General features: G+C 38.8%; 1 protein-coding gene across 21 annotated transcripts in view; it reads right to left on the reverse strand.

The window, feature by feature from the left end:
- Nucleotides 1-18,800, reverse strand: part of Foxp (forkhead box P) — a 262,057-nt gene that overhangs the window by 46,294 nt on the left and 196,963 nt on the right. The window contains exon 1 of one of the 21 annotated variants that reach the window (XM_070294709.1): nt 5,554-6,102. The exons of the other annotated variants lie outside the window; for them this stretch is intronic. Coding sequence (XP_070150810.1) covers nt 5,554-5,616 — 63 coding nt within the window. The 5' untranslated portion in view covers nt 5,617-6,102. Of the gene's footprint in view, nt 1-5,553; nt 6,103-18,800 lie in introns of those variants that run through there. 21 annotated transcript variants of the gene reach the window in all.

The raw sequence follows: 18,800 nt of genomic DNA on the forward strand, positions 1-18,800 counted from the left end.
TATTTGAAGCTCAGAATTATATAGAAAAATGATTTATATATAATATATATATATATAATCATTAAAATTTGCATAACACAATAATTTAAAAAAATGAAGAGATAACAGAATATATGAAAAATTGAATTCCCTATTAAAATGCAAGAAATGTTCTGAATGTTACTGGTTGATAGCTCCCCTGCCAATAATAATTTTCGATGGACTTCTGCCTCGCGTTTCCACAATAAAACAAGCACATTTTTAATTACGTTCTTTCCTATTGCGGTGACGCTGTCTTTTAACGTGAATAACATTGTACGACTTGTTAATTTACAATTATGATATTCCTGGGGCCGCTTTGTAACTGCGCAGCCGTTTTGCCATTCGGCGTTTTCTCAGCCCTTAGCCATCGTAACCCTTCCCATAAATTTCCTGCTTTCAGTGGCCGATTTATAATTACCGCTTTCATATACCCGAAGTGTAATTTGCTTGTGTAAATTCCACATGCTCGCTCGATGTAATAATATTTCACGAACAATTCCGAAAGGTATACGGTTTACGCGAATGGCTGCATATTTTCCGCTGCTCGCAGAAGATAACGGTTCGCAGGAAATTCATAATACTTCTATATTGTACCTGCACACTTCTCATTTCAATTTTATAGAAAAATCAACGGAATGTTCATTGACTTGACATTCGGTCTTTAGAAAAACGCTGAGTTTGTAAAATTTTCATGCATAACACAGACATGACATTTTTTTATACTGTTATACTAATATTAGATTTACTTAGTATTTTTCTCGAAATGCGCAAGAGCGATAGCATTCTCTAAATCTAAATTAAAATCGAAGCATTAAATGAATAACCAAGTAATTGAGATACGTGTGTCATATAGAATTAGCCGATTTGATAATCCTCGTTTGTACCAAAATGACGCACCGTACAGCGAACTGTAATGCAATTAAATTTTAATAGGACCGTACATTATTCAGAAACGGCAGTTTCCACGTCGATGAAAATTCAGAGGCGATACTTAATGTTTTAATATTCATATGTCATATCAATGTCGAATAAATGCGCGATTGCTGTCCCAATGCTTTATAATATAAGGCATATGGATACGTAACTAATGAAAATTGAAGTGGACTTGTTTCTTCCCATTTCTATTTTCACAAAGATTCCTCGTTCTCCCGTTGACAGGAGACATTACCGCTATGAGATAGTATCGAACAGCAAAAGTGTGCTAAGTTAATCGCAAAATCATTGTGAAGGAAAATATAATTTTACAATGTCAATTAAACTATTTTTGGTTATCGAACTTGTAAAATCTAAATAATTATCTACAAAATTTCGATGTAAGAATAAAATAGTTAAAAATCTGAAAAATGATCTTTTGAATAAACAATTGTCTTTTATTTCACATTCAATCTCGTATGTTTTCCTTGACATTTAAAGTATCCTTCCATAATCCGTTTATAATTCAGCCAAACGTCATAATATATAAAATATTTTGAATTCATATAAAATATATCATTATTTAACATGATTATAATAAAATAAATATAACTGCATATTGTTAAAAAAACATCAATTATGTTTCGAGCAAGTCGTGAGCTGCGTAAAAAAAAACGGTGACATGTAGCAGGGATGCAACCGCATTCTGCGGTTCATGGCCGCAGAAATTGGTCGCGATGCGTTTTGCTCGGCGTTAAATCGCGTGTTTTCGCGGAGGTGGAAGCATCTCCGCAGTTTCCTATGGGCTGATGTTTCGCGGTGCTTAGGGTGCGCACGGTGGCGCGGTAGCCACGCGACTGTCGAGCAGGTAGGAGCTTACAGCTTTTCCGGCATGGAGTTTCGAGGTTTCGCGGTTTCGGGGGGGGGGGGATAGGGCGAGCCGCGAGGGTGAGGCGTCGGTGGGGTGGAGAGAAAGGGGACGAAAAGCGTCGGCGCCCGACGATACACTACACTACCCGACACAACGATGCGTACGGCTATCCCAGTGCGTGCCACGCGCCCGATATGGCAGCACGCATTTTCTCATGGTGCTCGGATCAGCAAAAGGGTAATTTTTTTCCGATGGATGCCAATCTTTGTAATAATGTGAGACTTTGTTAAGATATTGCGTATGACTGTCGGTCATTGATTTTCGGCACCGCCACATTGATTGGATTAATATATCTCATTGATAAATGTGCAATATTAGTAACTTAAAATATTATGTATCAAAAATACACTTTATACATAACAGATTATGACAGATTAGACGGGCTTTCTTTGGAAAAAGTTGCATATATTCAATTGGTTCAATGAACTTTATTTAGATTCTGACGATATTAAATATGATGGATAAAATGCGATATAATTAGTGAAAGAAAATATTTGTAAATTATTTTAATAAAAATTTTTATATGTTTCCTTATCTGTCACCTGCAAGAAATAATCATGAATGAAATAATATCACAGTGAAAGAGTAGGATTTCTATTCAAAATCTATTTTTGATAATATTAATTTCCCTATCCTGTCGATGATAATAATACTAATCATAATGAGACAGCTCGATAAGGAAATGTTTCACAGAATAAGATTTATTTTTAGCTATTGGTGCGCGATTAGCACGGCAAGTAAAACGTCAAATTCTTAATTTAAATTCTATATGTGCTGTATATTTTAGGTAATTATTTGTTGAGTTTTAAAATACGCATATTATTTTATAAATACAACTGTCATTAATAGCGACCGTTTGCTCACTTATTGTCGGTGCATGTATATGAAAATTGATACAACCATTTTAGCAGCTGTTCACAAAGCGTCGAAAGAGAATAGCACGCTCTTCACTCCACACTTTTCATTTTTTATTCATGCCCCTAGACCTAGACTAGATTTGTGCCAAGTTGTATGAGAAACGGAACATATATCAGTCATCGTACGCTTACTTGCTACAAAGAAGAATGATGACGAAGAGAGACAGATGTTGATAACTTCTTGTTGATTTATTATTATTCTACGATCTCTCTTACCCGCTTTTCACGCTAATATTACGTTTCGCTCGCGTTCTACTCGATCATCATCTTTAAAAATCTAAGTGATTCAAGTATTCTATACATTTAATAATTGTCGCAATTCTTCGAAAGTTATTCAAGTATTCTTTTAATACCATACCATATTTTTCTCTTTCTTTAAACTTTTTTCTATTATTCTCATAATTTCTTTCAATTTTGCATAATCTTCTTTTATTTTCGAGATAATTCCAATTACATTCATTCTCATAGATTAAGTAGCGCTGTTTTCCATTTCACTTTCTCGAGATTGCTAAAAATTAACATCATTATAATCATGATACAACAAATATTATATTTCACGAAAAAGAACGTTATATTTAACTTGATTAGACTTTTTTCCAATGTTATTCAATGAGAGAGAGAGAGAGAGATATCGTTTACAGACATAGAAAGCGGACATCATTTAGAAGCTTCTTCGTATACAATGTTCTTTACCGATCCGAGAAACTTTCATGGAATAGGCATATTCAGCAGTTCAGTAGATGCAATTGCAAGCGATGGCTTACAAGATGACCTGATAACAATCGCGATCGATAAAGAAAACAGCTTGGCCGACGATAAAGCGTAAACACTGCGTTCCCCCTTTGTCAGCGAATAGACGCTGCTTCGCGAACGTGAAACAAGATAAAGCGTAACAATACTTTCGTCGATTAAATGGATGCACTTAGAGGAAATTAATTTTTCGCGCTGGAAATAATGGCATCGGGTTGCTGACATAATTGACGGCGCTTTTTATGAAATAATAACGAACCTTGTACAAAGAGAGAGACAAGGATGTAATTTGGTATGTGAATGCAAAGTTAGACACGAGTGTATATAATTCGCTTGCGATAATTATAAGAAAATAATATCGGATTGTCCAATTCTGCCGACTAAAGGTAAAGAGATGTGCGTAGCTAAATGATGTTGTTACGAGTTTGTTATACAAATAAAGTGATAAATCAATATCCAAAAATAAATATTAGAAAATCTCAGAACATACATATATTTTGGAAAGAAATATAGTAAAATATAAAAAAAAAAAATCAGAAAATACTTTTTTATAGATTATCAAGTGTAAATGCCACTGAAATATGTAAATTTTCTTATATTCTATGCACATTGACATTAATCTTTGTGTTTCGAGAATAGTGACATCATAAGGTGTTGCAAAAGAAACATTACGGTAAGAACATATCGTAAAGGGCACTCGCGATTACAAATATTGCTCGTTAAGTCACGTCGTGTTTAAAATTCACGGATTGTGCGGGACATTATCGGTTGCTTACTTTTTACATCGCGTCGCCAGTCAAGATTAAGTTTATTTCAACACTCGCTCGCTGTTAAAAATTTCGAAGCCGCGGGACATCAGCGTATCGATCATTGCATTTCGGTGAGTTTATGCTTACACACCTGTTTGATTGTCTCAGTCGCTGTTGCTACAAATTGACACGACGCCCTGATAGCACTCGCGACTTTCAATCAATGTAATTGCGCGATAATATCATTGAATATGTTGATCCTGCTTCACTGATATTGTTACATTTATATTATGATATTTAAATACGGTGTTTATCTTTATTTATAGCTTATCCCACGTAATCCCAGCGTAATAATCGTACATGGATATTTTGTACACATAAATTCCGCGGGAATTTTTCGACTAATATATCGAAAACATTTCACTTCAACACGATATCACGCGATTCATGCGATTTTTATTCAAACGTGAAGATTGACCGATTAAATTCCGTAAATATGCGAACATTATTTATCAATATCTTCACGATATACAAAATTGCAAACTTTACCATTGTACGATCATATCACTTTACAGTCAAATTAATTATGTGTTTATAAAATACAATATTTATGTTTAAATATTGTTATTATTATTAAAAATTTAAATGGAATGATATTGTTAATGTTACAATTTAAACAAAGAAATGCATTTCTTCGATAAATATAAATTATTGCACTGTCACCTTTTGCACTTTTAAGACTTGAATCACCATTGCACTTGTACAGCATTTTAGAATTATTGCATCTTGCTCCATCAACGATAAGATAAAGATCGAGCATTGATCAATCACTATTCTCGTCCTGCGTCTCTCCTTTATGAATCTTTGCTCTCACACGCGGCATTGACGCACAGAAATACTATTTAAATGCACACTCTCGGTCGCTAATGAAAAACTCGTAATATCTTTCTCTATTTGTTTTCCTCCTTCATCACGTATCTACAAGAAGAATAGAGATCGTTGCGCGATCTTGGTGAACAGAGTTAGAGAGAGAAAAACAGATCGACAAATCGCTTCAAAACGAACTTGAGCAAAGGATAGAGATGGACATACCAGGCGCGACCAAGAGGGCAAGCGCGAGTGTGCGAGGGAAAGAGAGAAAAAGAGAGAGAGAGAGAGAGAGAGAGAGAGAGAGAGAGATTCCGTGCGCACGGACACACATGTGGCCGAAGTGTCAGTGTATGCTTACAAGGAAGAGAGACAGAGAAAGAGAGAAAGAGAGGGAGAGACATACCCCAAAGGTGTCAGAAGGCGCTGGCAATGTTCCGCGGTATATCTCCCGGTTGTCTCGAGACATCCACGCTCAGTAGACGATATCGTGTTTGCCACGACGCTGCGAGGCACCCCAGGCAGGCCTCCGAGGGTAGCCTCGAAGGCGGTGGTAGGGCGACTTGCTGTGTTGTGTCGGATGCTACCGGGTAGCGAATACTTGTTGTTGAGATGCCGGGTACAGGGGTGTAGGGGTAGCAACGCGGGGATACGCGGTGACAGAGAGAAAAAGAGAGAGAGAGAGAGAGAGAGAGAGAGAGAGAAAAGGAGAGAGATAGACGGAGAAAGAGGAACGATGCATATACACAGGAAAAAGAGAGAGGGAAGAGATTGGTGTACAAGAGGATAGAGAAAGGGGAGCGAAAGGGGAAGGAGTCGGGGGGTGGCACCCCCGAGAATAGCCTTGCGCAGCTACGTCGACTGGCTGGCGGAGAAAGCGCGGGATAAGGCGGTGGTTGCGGCCGCGGGTTGGGTGGATTTGTACGTTGCGGGGTTGGAGGGTGCGCGCGAATCTCTAACGGCTGCTGGCGGTGCTGCTGCTGCAGCCCGTTCCGAGCGGAGGCTCGTCCGCTAAACAGCGGACGCGCGATAGCACGCGAAACACAACTGGGTCGCGACGTGGCTCCGTAGTCATTCTCGGGCTGGTATAGGGGTGGCAGTTGCGATACGCTGGCGGGGATGCAACGGAGGGAGGGGGAAGACACGCGGAAAGTGTCGTGGAATGTTGATTAGATCGGATCGTTGAACATTGTTGCGTTCGAGAATGGAAAGGAGATACGCATCGGTGAGAGATAACTCTAGCCGTAGTACGGAGGGTGGACAAAGAAGGGGCGAACGACTACAGATTTCGTGGCGCGCGCGTTCACCGACGATGACAACGAAGACGATTCGCGACGCTACGCGACGCGATATTTGGTTCGACGAAGCGGCCGGCTGAGGATGCGACACAGAAGTGTACACGCGGCGCGGATGCGCGCAACTCTGCGGACGGGCACGACCGGCTGCGCTGTTTTCCTCCCTGCCGTTAAAACAATAATGCAATATTTAACCATACATACGGGGAGCGAGAGAAAGAGCGTAAGCGAGAGAAACCCGAGAGAAGGGGTGCCGGTGTCGGGACGCGAAAGAAGGTAGGGATATAAGGAAAGTAGGGGCGGTTGTAGGAGACGCGCGGGGGGATTTTCCCCTTCCAAAGGCATCCCAAGCAAGTTGTATAATCTCTCTTTCTCTTTCTCTCAACTGGCGTTCTCCAGCGATCGCGCTGGCTGCTTCGTGCGCCCGTTAGTTGTCTCGGCGCTGCTTCTCTTCGTTTTGTCGCCGCGTCTCTCCCTCTCTCCCGCTTCGTCTTTACTCGACGTCCTTCTTTCTCTCTCACAATCTCTCACGCGTGGTGCAAGCTTTTAGGGGTATCTCACCCCGCATCCAGCGCTTTTATGTGACGCCTGCAGCAACAGAGAGAGAGAGAGAGAGACGGTGCGGAAGGGGGTGATGTGCGATATAGGGATGGCATCGTAGTGGGGATCGGAGGCGGCGCACGCCTCTCTCGAGGGGGATACGGGGGCCAGCAGCCTGGGGTGGCTGTAGACGCATTCTCCCAGATGCAGGTGGGCGAGCGCCGATAGAGAGGATGAGCACAGTCGTGCACGCGTACACTCTGTCATCTGACAGCACTTTCTGATGAAGGATTATGTTAGACTTGCATCTGAATAAACGAAAATGCGTGACGCCTCAGATAGATCTATCGTCTTTCGACGATACTTTTCTCGATGAAGATATCTGGGATTGTACTCTCTAATTATCGAGACAATAAGATTCGAAAACGATCCTATTACTATTACTATTCTTGTATGCACGCTTGCTCTTTTATTTATCGTATATGAAATAATCATTATTTTCTTGAAAAAAAAATAAATAATTGTAGCGTAAGTGAAAGATAGCTTTTCAATGCGATGAATATCAACGAGATATTTTAGCATTAAATGAGATGATCGAATAATTGATAAGAATTTTTACAAGTAAATATTTTCTAACATTTTTAATATTTACAATATATTTCAGAGGTGCTGTATCCTTTGTTTTTTGATTACTTTCATTCAACTGTAATACAACAATATTATTCTTTCTTAAAATTTTAACAATTTATCAATGTAGAATGTACCTTTCGGATAAGCGAAATGACGATAACTTTACGCTATTTTTATTTCAATCAACTTTTGCAATTTACTTTTATGCAAGTTTTTGTCGAATGTTTCACATGTATTTACCGCGGAATTTATTTTCTATTGTCGACCTGCGCGACACTATAATTAATATCGCAGCGTGTCTAACCAATGAATATAAACTCTTAACAGTGAGATTGAATGTGCTATTAAAATTACAGTTTTCATCGATTAATCATAATAGTACTGCTGCACATGATAACGTAACCAAATTCGACCTTAATTCGATTATATCGTGTGGCCACATCTGATATTATCTATCAATGATTACTCTTTGCCCACTGGCAACAAATACTGATTTATATCATTCATTGGCTCTTAATACAGATACCACGAACAGATTATGCTATTCGATCAAGCCAGCCAAATTTCATTAGTTCGGTCAAGAGTTCAAAAGGTGAATCATCAAACATGAACGATTACTTGTGTAAAAGTAAAACTAGCGCATAGCAAATAATTATATATCTAATCATTATGTCGTAAACCGTTTATTGAATTGATCGAGTATTGTAATTATTGCATCTCACTTAAGATCAGAAGATAATTAAGATTAATCGATATTTAAATAAAACACATTTGTTTCTCTCATAAGTTTACATATTAGTTATCTTATTATGTAAAATATGCATCACCATTATTAAATATGCGATAGATACATGTACATGCGATTCTCCTTTCATTATACATACGAGATCGTCGTATATTATTGATTAGATTATATTCGAATAAATATTGGAAGCAAAATCGGATTGCTTGTATGGAAGAAGGATCAGTTAGAAAACAGGTGAAGGACGTCGCGGAACGGCGTTACGTTAATTAATAACAGCGCCGAGAGCTGATCGTCATAAGTTAAGCCGAGGGGTCATAAGTTACACGGAGAGATCGAAGTTTTTGATGCGAAAGCGTCTCGTAAAACGGGGCTTCGACCTACGTCATAAATTTGCAGTATAATTCCAAGAATAATCGTTAAAAGCAGATGTTGCTAACAATAATCTAGGTAGATAGATATCACAGCGCATGTCTACTAAAACGTTCCGGAACCGATCCATTGATATACGTCGTAACGCGCGATAGGTACGGATATAAAACTGTGTCGGATAAGATTGTGCGCATGAATCGCGCAGTTAGATATGCCGCGCCGGTCATCGAAGTCGGATACGAGAGAAGCAAGGAATCGATACGAGAAGGATGTCTGTGCCCTGTTGAGTTCCCATTACTAGTTCCTAGGCTATAACTTGTGCGATTGTATTTTATAATCGTTTTTTCTTTTTTTTTTTTTTCATACATCTTCCTTAGCATATTATCATTATATGTTTAGATGATAGACCTTTAATATGTTAATAAGATTTTTATTTTAGCCACGATAAAATTTAACTGTAATTCCAAATGCAAGTACAAGTAATTTTAACATTGAATCATTTATTAATTGTTCATGTATAAAATATTATTAATTAACATCATTAATATTAGTTCGAAAACTGACTAAACAATAAATCTAGAGGATGGCTAAAAGCATTACTTAGTATAACCATTCTTTAATTATTAACAATATTAAAAGGCTTCTTCCCAATTTATTCCTACATTCTCCAGCATAATTCGAAACGCTACTCGCGGATGTTGATAGCTCAAGCAGCAAAATTAAATAAGAGTCACGCCTGCATTCTGCAAAGCATTTTCCTTCCGTCGTTACGAGCGGATACGAGGTTGGTCCGCGTACGCAAGGTAGGTACTCGGAAAGGGTCATCCCAGGGCCCAGTCGCTATCCGGGGAGGACGATCGAGACGGGTAGAAGCGGTATGGGGGTATAGCTTCGTAGTCCAGATAGCCGGTATACTTAGCCGCATGTATAGCCGTTCTCTCTCCCGAGGACACAGTAGGGGCGCCGCTGGAGGGGGCAAGAAGCGGGGTCGGTGGGGGGTGGGTGGCAAACCGTGGGGGTGGCTACCACCCTTTGCAACCCCCCACCAGCGCAGGAGTTGCGTCGCCGACGCTCGGCCAATAAGGAGGCCCGCCGACACAGAGACAATTCAAATGCTGCGCCAATAACAAACGTCTTTTGTTGTTACACGGCAAACTTTCTTTTCGCCTGGTGCTGCTGTTTGTGCCGTCCCAGGGATGCCCAACCCTGTGGGTACCCGCCATCACCTCCTGGTAGCAGCCTCCACACCCTCAACCGCCCCCTTACCGACTATCCTGTGCGAGGCATATTTTTCTTTTTACCTTTTCTCTTCACTTCCTCCTAGCTTTTTTCTCCATTCCATCCCCTGCCCTTTCCCCTCGTCTTCTCTCTCTCTTTCTCCAATTCAACGGAGCGTCAACATATTAAAATGGGGGGAGGCGATAGGTGGCTAGAGAAGGGTCTGCGCAATGCTGACACTGCCTTTCCGCGTTTGTCTGGGCCACTGCCTTTCGATGCTTCCGTCTTTTTCTCCTTCTAGAACGTCTCGACGCTTGCCTCGTGGTGGTCATCCTCGTGGAACCATCCTCGTGGAACCATCCACTTTACTCATCTCCTTTTTTTGCACCACCGTACTGCTAATTCACTAATAAAAAATCATAGAACTTAATAGAGGTTGTCAACGATGTTGTGTATTATATTCGCAATCTTCGTTTTTTTTTTTTTTTTTTTTTTTAACGGAGAAGAACACTATAAATCAATATACTATTTTTTATTTATAATTAGATACATCCATTAAATATCAACTTTATTCATTCGCAAAAATCTGAAATATTTGAAGAATATTTCACATTATATATATACAATATATATGTATATAGAATGAAGAAAATTTTTCCTCTGGTATGGTAAGTATAAAATTTATATTTAGCAAATGAGCTTTTCAAATAATTTGTACGCCATTCATTTCAAAAAGATTTTTTATGTGCCTTGTCATTCTCGATTTTAAGGACACGTGATTATCTTGAGCTCACGCGGCGTCAAGGCGTCGGATTAAATACTGGTAAAACTTCGCCAATCGACCCCGTTTAATGTCTCGCCTTAAAAGAAAGTAACCACCAGGACGGGGTTGAGGCAGAATGAAGCTTCGGCGGAACGAAAGGATAAATATTCATTGACGTCTTCATCAAGACTTTTATAACCCGGCAGAAAGGATGAGGCGAAACGAGGACTACGAGACACCTTGCGCTGTCTCTTCTCAGCTGGTTTTGCCATTTAATTTTATAGGAGTCAGATATGTAATGTAGAAAAATAACGACAAATGGGATATTTTCGTATGTAATATAGAGAAAATAAGAATTAAATTATAATTAAATTATGTAATATTTAGCAAGGATATATGGCGAGAATTATCGATAAGAATAAAGATTCAAGAAGTTATTTCTTCTGATCTTAAATAAGACTCTACCATATTCTCAAAAAAAAAAAAAAAAAAAAAAAAAGATAAAATCAATCGCGATAATTTTAGATATATAGATGTTCATTTAAATATAATTTATGCAATTTAACATTCGAGATATAAAATCATATACGCACAAGAATAGCTAAAATCTGATTAATATAAAATGTCTGTTTCCGCATATTCAATGTTTGACACGACATATATATAATCTGTTTTAAAATTTTAATGATCTTCAGAATAAATAAAGATACAAAATAGATAAACTATTATAATAAAATAAAAAAGTAGTTTTGTGAAAAAGTAAGATAGAAATATTTTTTTACTATGTACAGAAAAAGAAAAGTGAACAATTAAGAATTTCCATATTTTCTTCTATACAATTTTGTTTTCTCATAATTATACAAAATAGTCCTCTCGCTTAGAAAAATTTCTAAGATTCACGCCAAGATTGATGGTCGAAACATCATTAAATAAAAACGCTAGTCAATACATAATGGAAAATACGGGAAATCGGTGACGCCGAGGCAAATTAGCCGCGTGGATATCGCAGCCGGATGTGCCAAAATTCTCAGCAAGTGACGGTGTCGCTCGTGAAGGGATGAAAGAAAAAGGGATCCGTCGAAAGGCTGCTCCTTCGCGGCGCGAGGGTGGGCGGCAAAATTGAAATTTCTTCGCTCGAGCGGCGACGCAGCAACTCATAAAAAGTTTAAACGTTTCACTCTCTGGCTGGTGCTGCTGTTGCTGCCCGAGTCTCTTGCCCTATTCTCCCAATATAAACTCTCTCTCTTCCCTCACTTCGCCTGTCGATTGACTACCGCGCCTTTCTCCACTCACCCTGATACGGCTCAACCCCCCGTCACCCCTCGCGGAGATGCTTACGGCTGGCAACTTTTACCCTGAGAAATTAGGGGCTTACTGCGCTCCTCTCTCCATCATGTCACCCCTCGAGATATCGTAAAGTTTACGTGTGTGTCATCCGCGAAGCGTCACGATTGTTTTTATTTAGCAAAGTGGGTCGGCTGATTTTAAATAAAGACAATCGTGGTTGTTGATATGATGTGTAATGTATGCAAGTTATTTCATAATAATAAAGCTTTATTAAATTGCGCTTCGCACTCGTATAGTTAATGCTTTTTGAATAAAAATTTGATTGCATTCTATATTTATAATTCACAGAAAAAATCCATCTTTAACTTTATACTATCTCAGACCGAAGAAAATGAGTCTATCGATTTCTGCAGCATATACGTTTACAGTTTACTATATGTTCAGCTATGAATTGCTGAAGCCAGCGAGAGGGCTGCTGACTCTATTTACCAATATGCTGATGTAATTATTATATTGCCTTCTAACTCCCTTCCAATGTGGCTTCTTATTATTTGCAGTATTAATGCGTTCATTAATTAAGATTCGAGGAGTCAGTTTGTTTAAGTGCTCACAAACCAGTCTACGCTAGTCTTAAATATTTCCGTAATAACTTGATATCACAATAGATTTACGAATAAATATTTTATCTTACGCTTAATACTAATTTTCGATAGTCTAATTGTAGATGTCTACTCCAGTATCATTCTTCGATACGAGACCTTATACGATTTTATATTGTATATGTCGTTATATATACATACATTGCTGTCATTTATATACGGAAACTGCTCTCATGCTGTTTAAAAAAAAATTATTAGCAGTAAAATGTACAATACCGTTTTCATAATGGCTTGCGTCAGTGTACATCTTCCATTTCTGGATCACGCAGACTAAAATAGTTCCTCGACGCTTCGTTCAAACAATACATATTCAAATGGATAATTTGATCCCGTGTGGACGCGAATGCGTGGACGGGAGGAAGAGCGAAGAGTTGAACGCGGAGAGAGCGGACGGAGGCGTGTGCTTTACGGTTCGTTCCATTATAAAGGCAGGATGTGACGACCGCCGATGAAAATAAAAGCGGGCACGCGGAAAAATGTTGCTGCAAGAGCGGCAAATATTGTTGCGGCCGGAGACAGTACGCAGTGGCGGATGCACGGTCGAAATTATTAATCGCGCGCCGCTGGTCCTTCGACCGGCGGCAAATGTTGACGTTACCGGTACGACGAACGTTGCGATCGCACACCGATGTGCATCTACGGTAAACGACAGGGAATTTAAGAGCTTCGGGAATTAATTGTATCAGCACGATGTCTCTCTCTCTCTTGTTTCATCGCGAGTACTTTCATTTCATTCGCGATTAAAAATCGTTCGCAATTCAATTTATTTAATTTCTTGCTATCGTGTTTGCTATTAATATCAATATTGCTTTCTCCGTAAAATAAGAATAAATTAAATTAAGAATGTATAACTCGTTATGTATTTTTGTTACATTTAAGTTATGCTTAATACAGTTTGTTTAATGTACCGTAATAACTCTTTTGCAATTTATTTGCTTACTACATCCACATCATATCTCTCCAGTGTTAAATAAAAATAAATAAAAATAGAAAAACCTTTTGTTTATTACTTTCTTAATCAACATTTCTTTATTTATTGCATGTAATGCAATAATAATTTTGAAATCTTCTATATAATAAAATCTTTTATAATAAAATCTTCTATAATAAAATTAATAAGAAATTTACCAAACATGGTCAATTGGTATCTGATTAATTGACAAAATTCATACTTCGCATTCTTTCGTGAAGGAGAAGTCCGGTTCCTGTTCCGAATCTATGGGAATCTTCAACGAGATGGAGAGATAGCGGGGATGAAGCCCGATTGTGCTTATGGGTCGCGTGGGTGTCAGAGTCGATATCTTGCCGGCTCTGTGTCACAGAAGGGACGTTGGTGGCGGAAGGGCAAAGGATGGGTAAGAGAATCGACGGAGGGGACGGCGGCGGGTGAAGTAGAGTTGCCGGGGGTAGGTGCGGCTGCGAGCCGTTGGGGGGACGGATACGAGCGAGGGGGCATGATTAGCATTACACTCTGAGTCTCGATGATCAATAGTGGAAACGTCTCTCCCTTCATTCTCATTCTCTCGCTGTGTTAGCCTTATCTCCTACCCTACCCTCTCGCACCCTCTCTCGCCCCCTCCCGGCATCGGATATGCGCGAATCTCCCACACCCTCCCCCGGAGCTTTCTGTCGCCCTCTCCCCCCTCCCTTTTCCACGCGTTCCGAGTACCTATTTCTCTGCCACTCTGTACTACTCCGAGCGTCTTTCTCTCGCTCTTTTTGCCTCTTTGAGTCTCTCTGTTTCTCTTTAAAACGAATGCTGCAAATGATGATCGTTGCTAACTATATGTGCTGTCTACTTTGATGGGTCAATGAACGCATGCTGTAAGATCATTATTGTTATTTGAAATTATAATTTGATTAATGGAACATTATATAAAATTACGTAACATAAAAGAATAATTATAAAAAGTTAATTATATTGCGTTATAAATTAATTATATAGTATTATATTAACTGTCCAAATAGATAATAATAAAAATAAAATATATAAAAGATAAATATAAGCTTTTGAACCAATCTTATATTTTGAAAGGATCGAGAACAGATCGCGAGATTAAAGTACTATCGAGAAATATTGTACCTCGTTCATGTACAGAGCACCGTATCATTTCGACTCTTTCGCGTGAAATTTTTTACAAATCCGTCATTTCCTGCGCGCGACAATAATCCTCTGGCGAGAGAATCGTCGCGCGAGTTTGTCCCATTCCATCGCGATAGTTCCCGAAACGAAACGTAGCGCCTGCAGGTTCCTTACATTTATTCCGAGTGCGAAAAAATGCCGAATCAGCCAGATGATGCGTAGCGTGTATCTATACGTACGTACATAAAGGACCGAGATTTCTCCTCTCGGCGTCTCGAGTCTATACCGGCGGTTACACCTTCCTCACGTCCGTCCCTGCGCCACCCCGAAAGACGATCCGGGGATGTTTTATTTGACGGTGTCAGCAAGCGGGAGATATTAACCGAACAGCTCTCGCCTGCTGGAATTATGTGGGCGGACGGGCGGCGCGAGATTCGACTTCCATGGAATTTCCGGAGAACGCGATATTGTAGCGAAAGAGAACGACGGGGAGCGAGACGCGGGCGATGAGAGAGAGAGAGAGAGAGAGAGAGAGAGAGAGAGAGAGAGAGAGAGAGGATAGAAGAAGGAGGACGGACGACGGGTCACACAGGGAATCTACCGGGCAAACTTCACCATTCCGGATACCATGGTACCCCGGAGACACTGGCCGTGCCTAACTGCAGTCCCGCTCTTTCTCCCCTACCGGGTCGTTACATCGTCTGGGTATCTGCATCTGCATCGGGAGCATATCGTATTCAGCGGTAACTCACGTTGGTCGGCGGTGCGTCCTTGTCTGTCGCGTAGAATCAGAGGTGATCAATGAGACTGCCAGAAACGGCAAAGTTTTTGCGTGATCTACGCGAAGAACATATCTGGAGAGGTACTCGAGAGATTTTGAAACTGCCCGAAAAATATTTCAAGAGAATAGAAATTATTCAAGCATACGAAAGCAATTTGTTCAATTGGTGCCAATTGTTTCAGAATATAAATAACCTTATATTTCTGAATATAAAATATAAAATGTATTTTAATAATCATATATTATAATATAAATATTCATCTTTGTAATATCTCATTCAACGTTCACCGCGAAGTAATTAAAGCGAATTCCGTAAACTTTTCTGTGTGTACTTCTAGGTGACTGCTTCAAATAAGTCTGAGAAAAGTAGCAGTTTTTGGAACTGGTTCTCTCGAAACTTTCGTAGAAGTGACACCAGTGGTAATAAAAAGTCGCAAAGATAAGAACCTCGTTTTCCATAGATTATACATAAAAAAATGTGACGACACTTATAACCGTTCTTAAAAGATATTACTCGGAACAATTTTTAATTACGTATATACAATATTATATATCGCAATCTACTTTTATTAACGCAAACTTATTTTTAACGAAGGATAATTTAAATAAGATATAATATTATGTAGCATAAATATAAAAACTCATATGTTTAATCAAATAAAATAAATATTGTTGCATAATACCAATTTAGATAATAATTAAACTTGAAATCAAGTTTAGTAAACTTGAATAAAATACTCTCTCCTAGGTATAAGATTCAATTTACTGTAAATAATTTATGACTTTCTTCTTATAAAATGACTTTACTTTAAATTGTATAAACGGATATTACTTTTATTTTTTGTAATAAACTAGAGGAAAGTAAATGATAACTCATGTCAAAAATTCATAATTGCTAGTAGTAATTATTACCGTGTCTCTTGATGAGAGATCGCGCAAAGTATCGGAATTCTCTCTATCATCATCTATCACGCATTCTCACTCTCTCTTTTCTCTCTTACTTTGACAATTTCTTTCATCGAATCTCCTTTCGGTTCATTTGACAGGACGACCTTTTTTCGCGCCCGCCGCACAAAGTGTCGATCCGTCGTTGTCTTAATGGGTGGCAGGCCACTCGTCCTTATTGCACACTTAATTACTACCTAACGCCAGAAAGTTATAATGGCCAACAAGGAGTACTCGAGAGCTCTGGAACCTTTCAGCCAGACGGACAAATCACTGTCGAAATAAAATTTCTTATTCCAGCGAGATATTTCAAGTGATGCTGCCGATCCATCACTTCTACTTCTTAGCAGGCACATAACGAGAATTATGGCCTCATTTAAGCATGGATATTAAAATTATATAACGAGCGACAAATATAAGTATTTTGATAATAATAAAAGATTTAATCTCCAATGTAATCAATAAGCATTATGATTTTCTAAATTTTAATATACTGCTTATATATTGTAATTAATTTTAATAATTAAGGCTAAAGCAGGCTGATAATATTCATTTAATTGAAGAATGGAAATTCTATATTTATATGTGTTAATTTCTGTATTTTTAACATAAAAAAAAACTTATAATTAAATGACTACACGATATCTAAATTATATGTAAAGTTTTCGTAAAACAATTGTTACAGAAGAAAATGTTATATACAAGATGTAAATATATCTATATATGTCAAGCTATTGATATTATTTATAGATAGTTGTCATTTTCCTTAGAAGGGGAAATATTATGAGAAAATACACCTCGGACGATCGGCGTAGAATGACTGTCGCAGTAAAGGAAAACTATGCTTACCGCGAGGAAAATTTTTATCGACTCACTCGTCGCGAACGTGTGATAACATAACGTGGAAATGGCGAAATCGTAGCCGCGCGTTCGCAGAGGACGAGCTTGGAATCGAAAATCGGTCGCGGCGAACGGGATGGCGAGGGATGAAAACGGCGAGCCTAAACAATATCTTGCGGCAATGTAAGGAGCGTCTATTGGACCATTACCGATGGTGGCTGACCATTTTGGCCATTTGGCTTGGACAATGCTACGTCAGCGGTTTCGATTCTCTCTCCCGCCTGTTCTCCGCCTAATTCCCCTTTCTTCCCTAGCGGAGTCGATCTCGACTAACTTTCGCCCTTCCTCCCCTTTTCCACCCCGTATTAAAAAAATTTGTATCGTTTAACGTTCGCTTGTGAATCATACTTTTCAAATATATAAATTCGATTTAGAGATAGAATTTATATACTATTGTATCATTATATATTTAACGATTTGTCAACGTACACACACACCGAGTATTGTGCAATTTTCAAAAAGTTTAATCGACACTTTTATCTGCTATTTCTTACCTTTTATCATCACGAAAATTGCATGTTCTTTTTGAAACAAGGTACTTCAATGCATTTTCAGTTTCAATTCGTGGTCTTAATTTTCCTCACCCATCCCTTTCTCCTTCCCATTCGATAAATTCGAACGCGCGAACGCGTCCACGGCTTTTACGCTATCCACGGCGCGTCTACGAATCGATAGATCGCGCGATTCATTTCAAGACGGTGGAAGAAAGCGCGCGGCAACGACATTTCGAAGAATGGCAGACCGAGAAACCAAGCGAAATCGATCGCGGCCTTTCAATGTCGCGGCTTTATCGTCGGCCATATATCATCATGCCTATATCACAACTACGGGATCTCGAAACTTTGCGTCTTTTTTTTTCTCAGGATGTATAGATACGCGTGCAATCCTGGGGCTTGAAATCACGAGAATTCGATCCGCAAAACATAGCACAGAGAAAATAAAATGCAATTTCCGCTGACACGTGGAGTTTGTGTGCGTGTAACGGATTGAGTATATTTTGTAATATATTTTATATTTACATTTAAACAGAGCATCTTTAAAATGATATCCAAAAGATTTTTCAAACGTAATTTGAAAATATGATACAAAATCTTACTTATTAAGATTTTTTTCAATTTAAATTTAATAATATTTTAAAAAGTACTTGCATATAGAAAAGCATAATCATTGAATAAAATTATCGCATTTTTTAAATAATTTTTATTTTTCAATGCGACACACTCGGCCCTTTATACGATAGAAAATTTAAATTTTCCAACCACTAGAATCGTCGAATCGCTTCAACGTCACTTCGCCTCCGAGGGAGCATTGAAATTCGATGCATGGCGTTCAGCGGCGTTTACCTTCCCGTATAAAACAAGAATCGCGCAATTCCCGACGGAAGCGCGTATTATCAGCGTCTCGAATAAAATTCAAAGACAAACGCTCGCAGGGAACG

The sequence above is a fragment of the Polyergus mexicanus genome, unplaced genomic scaffold (genome assembly GCF_030449975.1).
Source record: "Polyergus mexicanus isolate NDT 795.1 unplaced genomic scaffold, iyPolMexi1.0 SCAF_4, whole genome shotgun sequence".
In the NCBI taxonomy this organism is placed as follows: domain Eukaryota; kingdom Metazoa; phylum Arthropoda; class Insecta; order Hymenoptera; family Formicidae; genus Polyergus; species Polyergus mexicanus.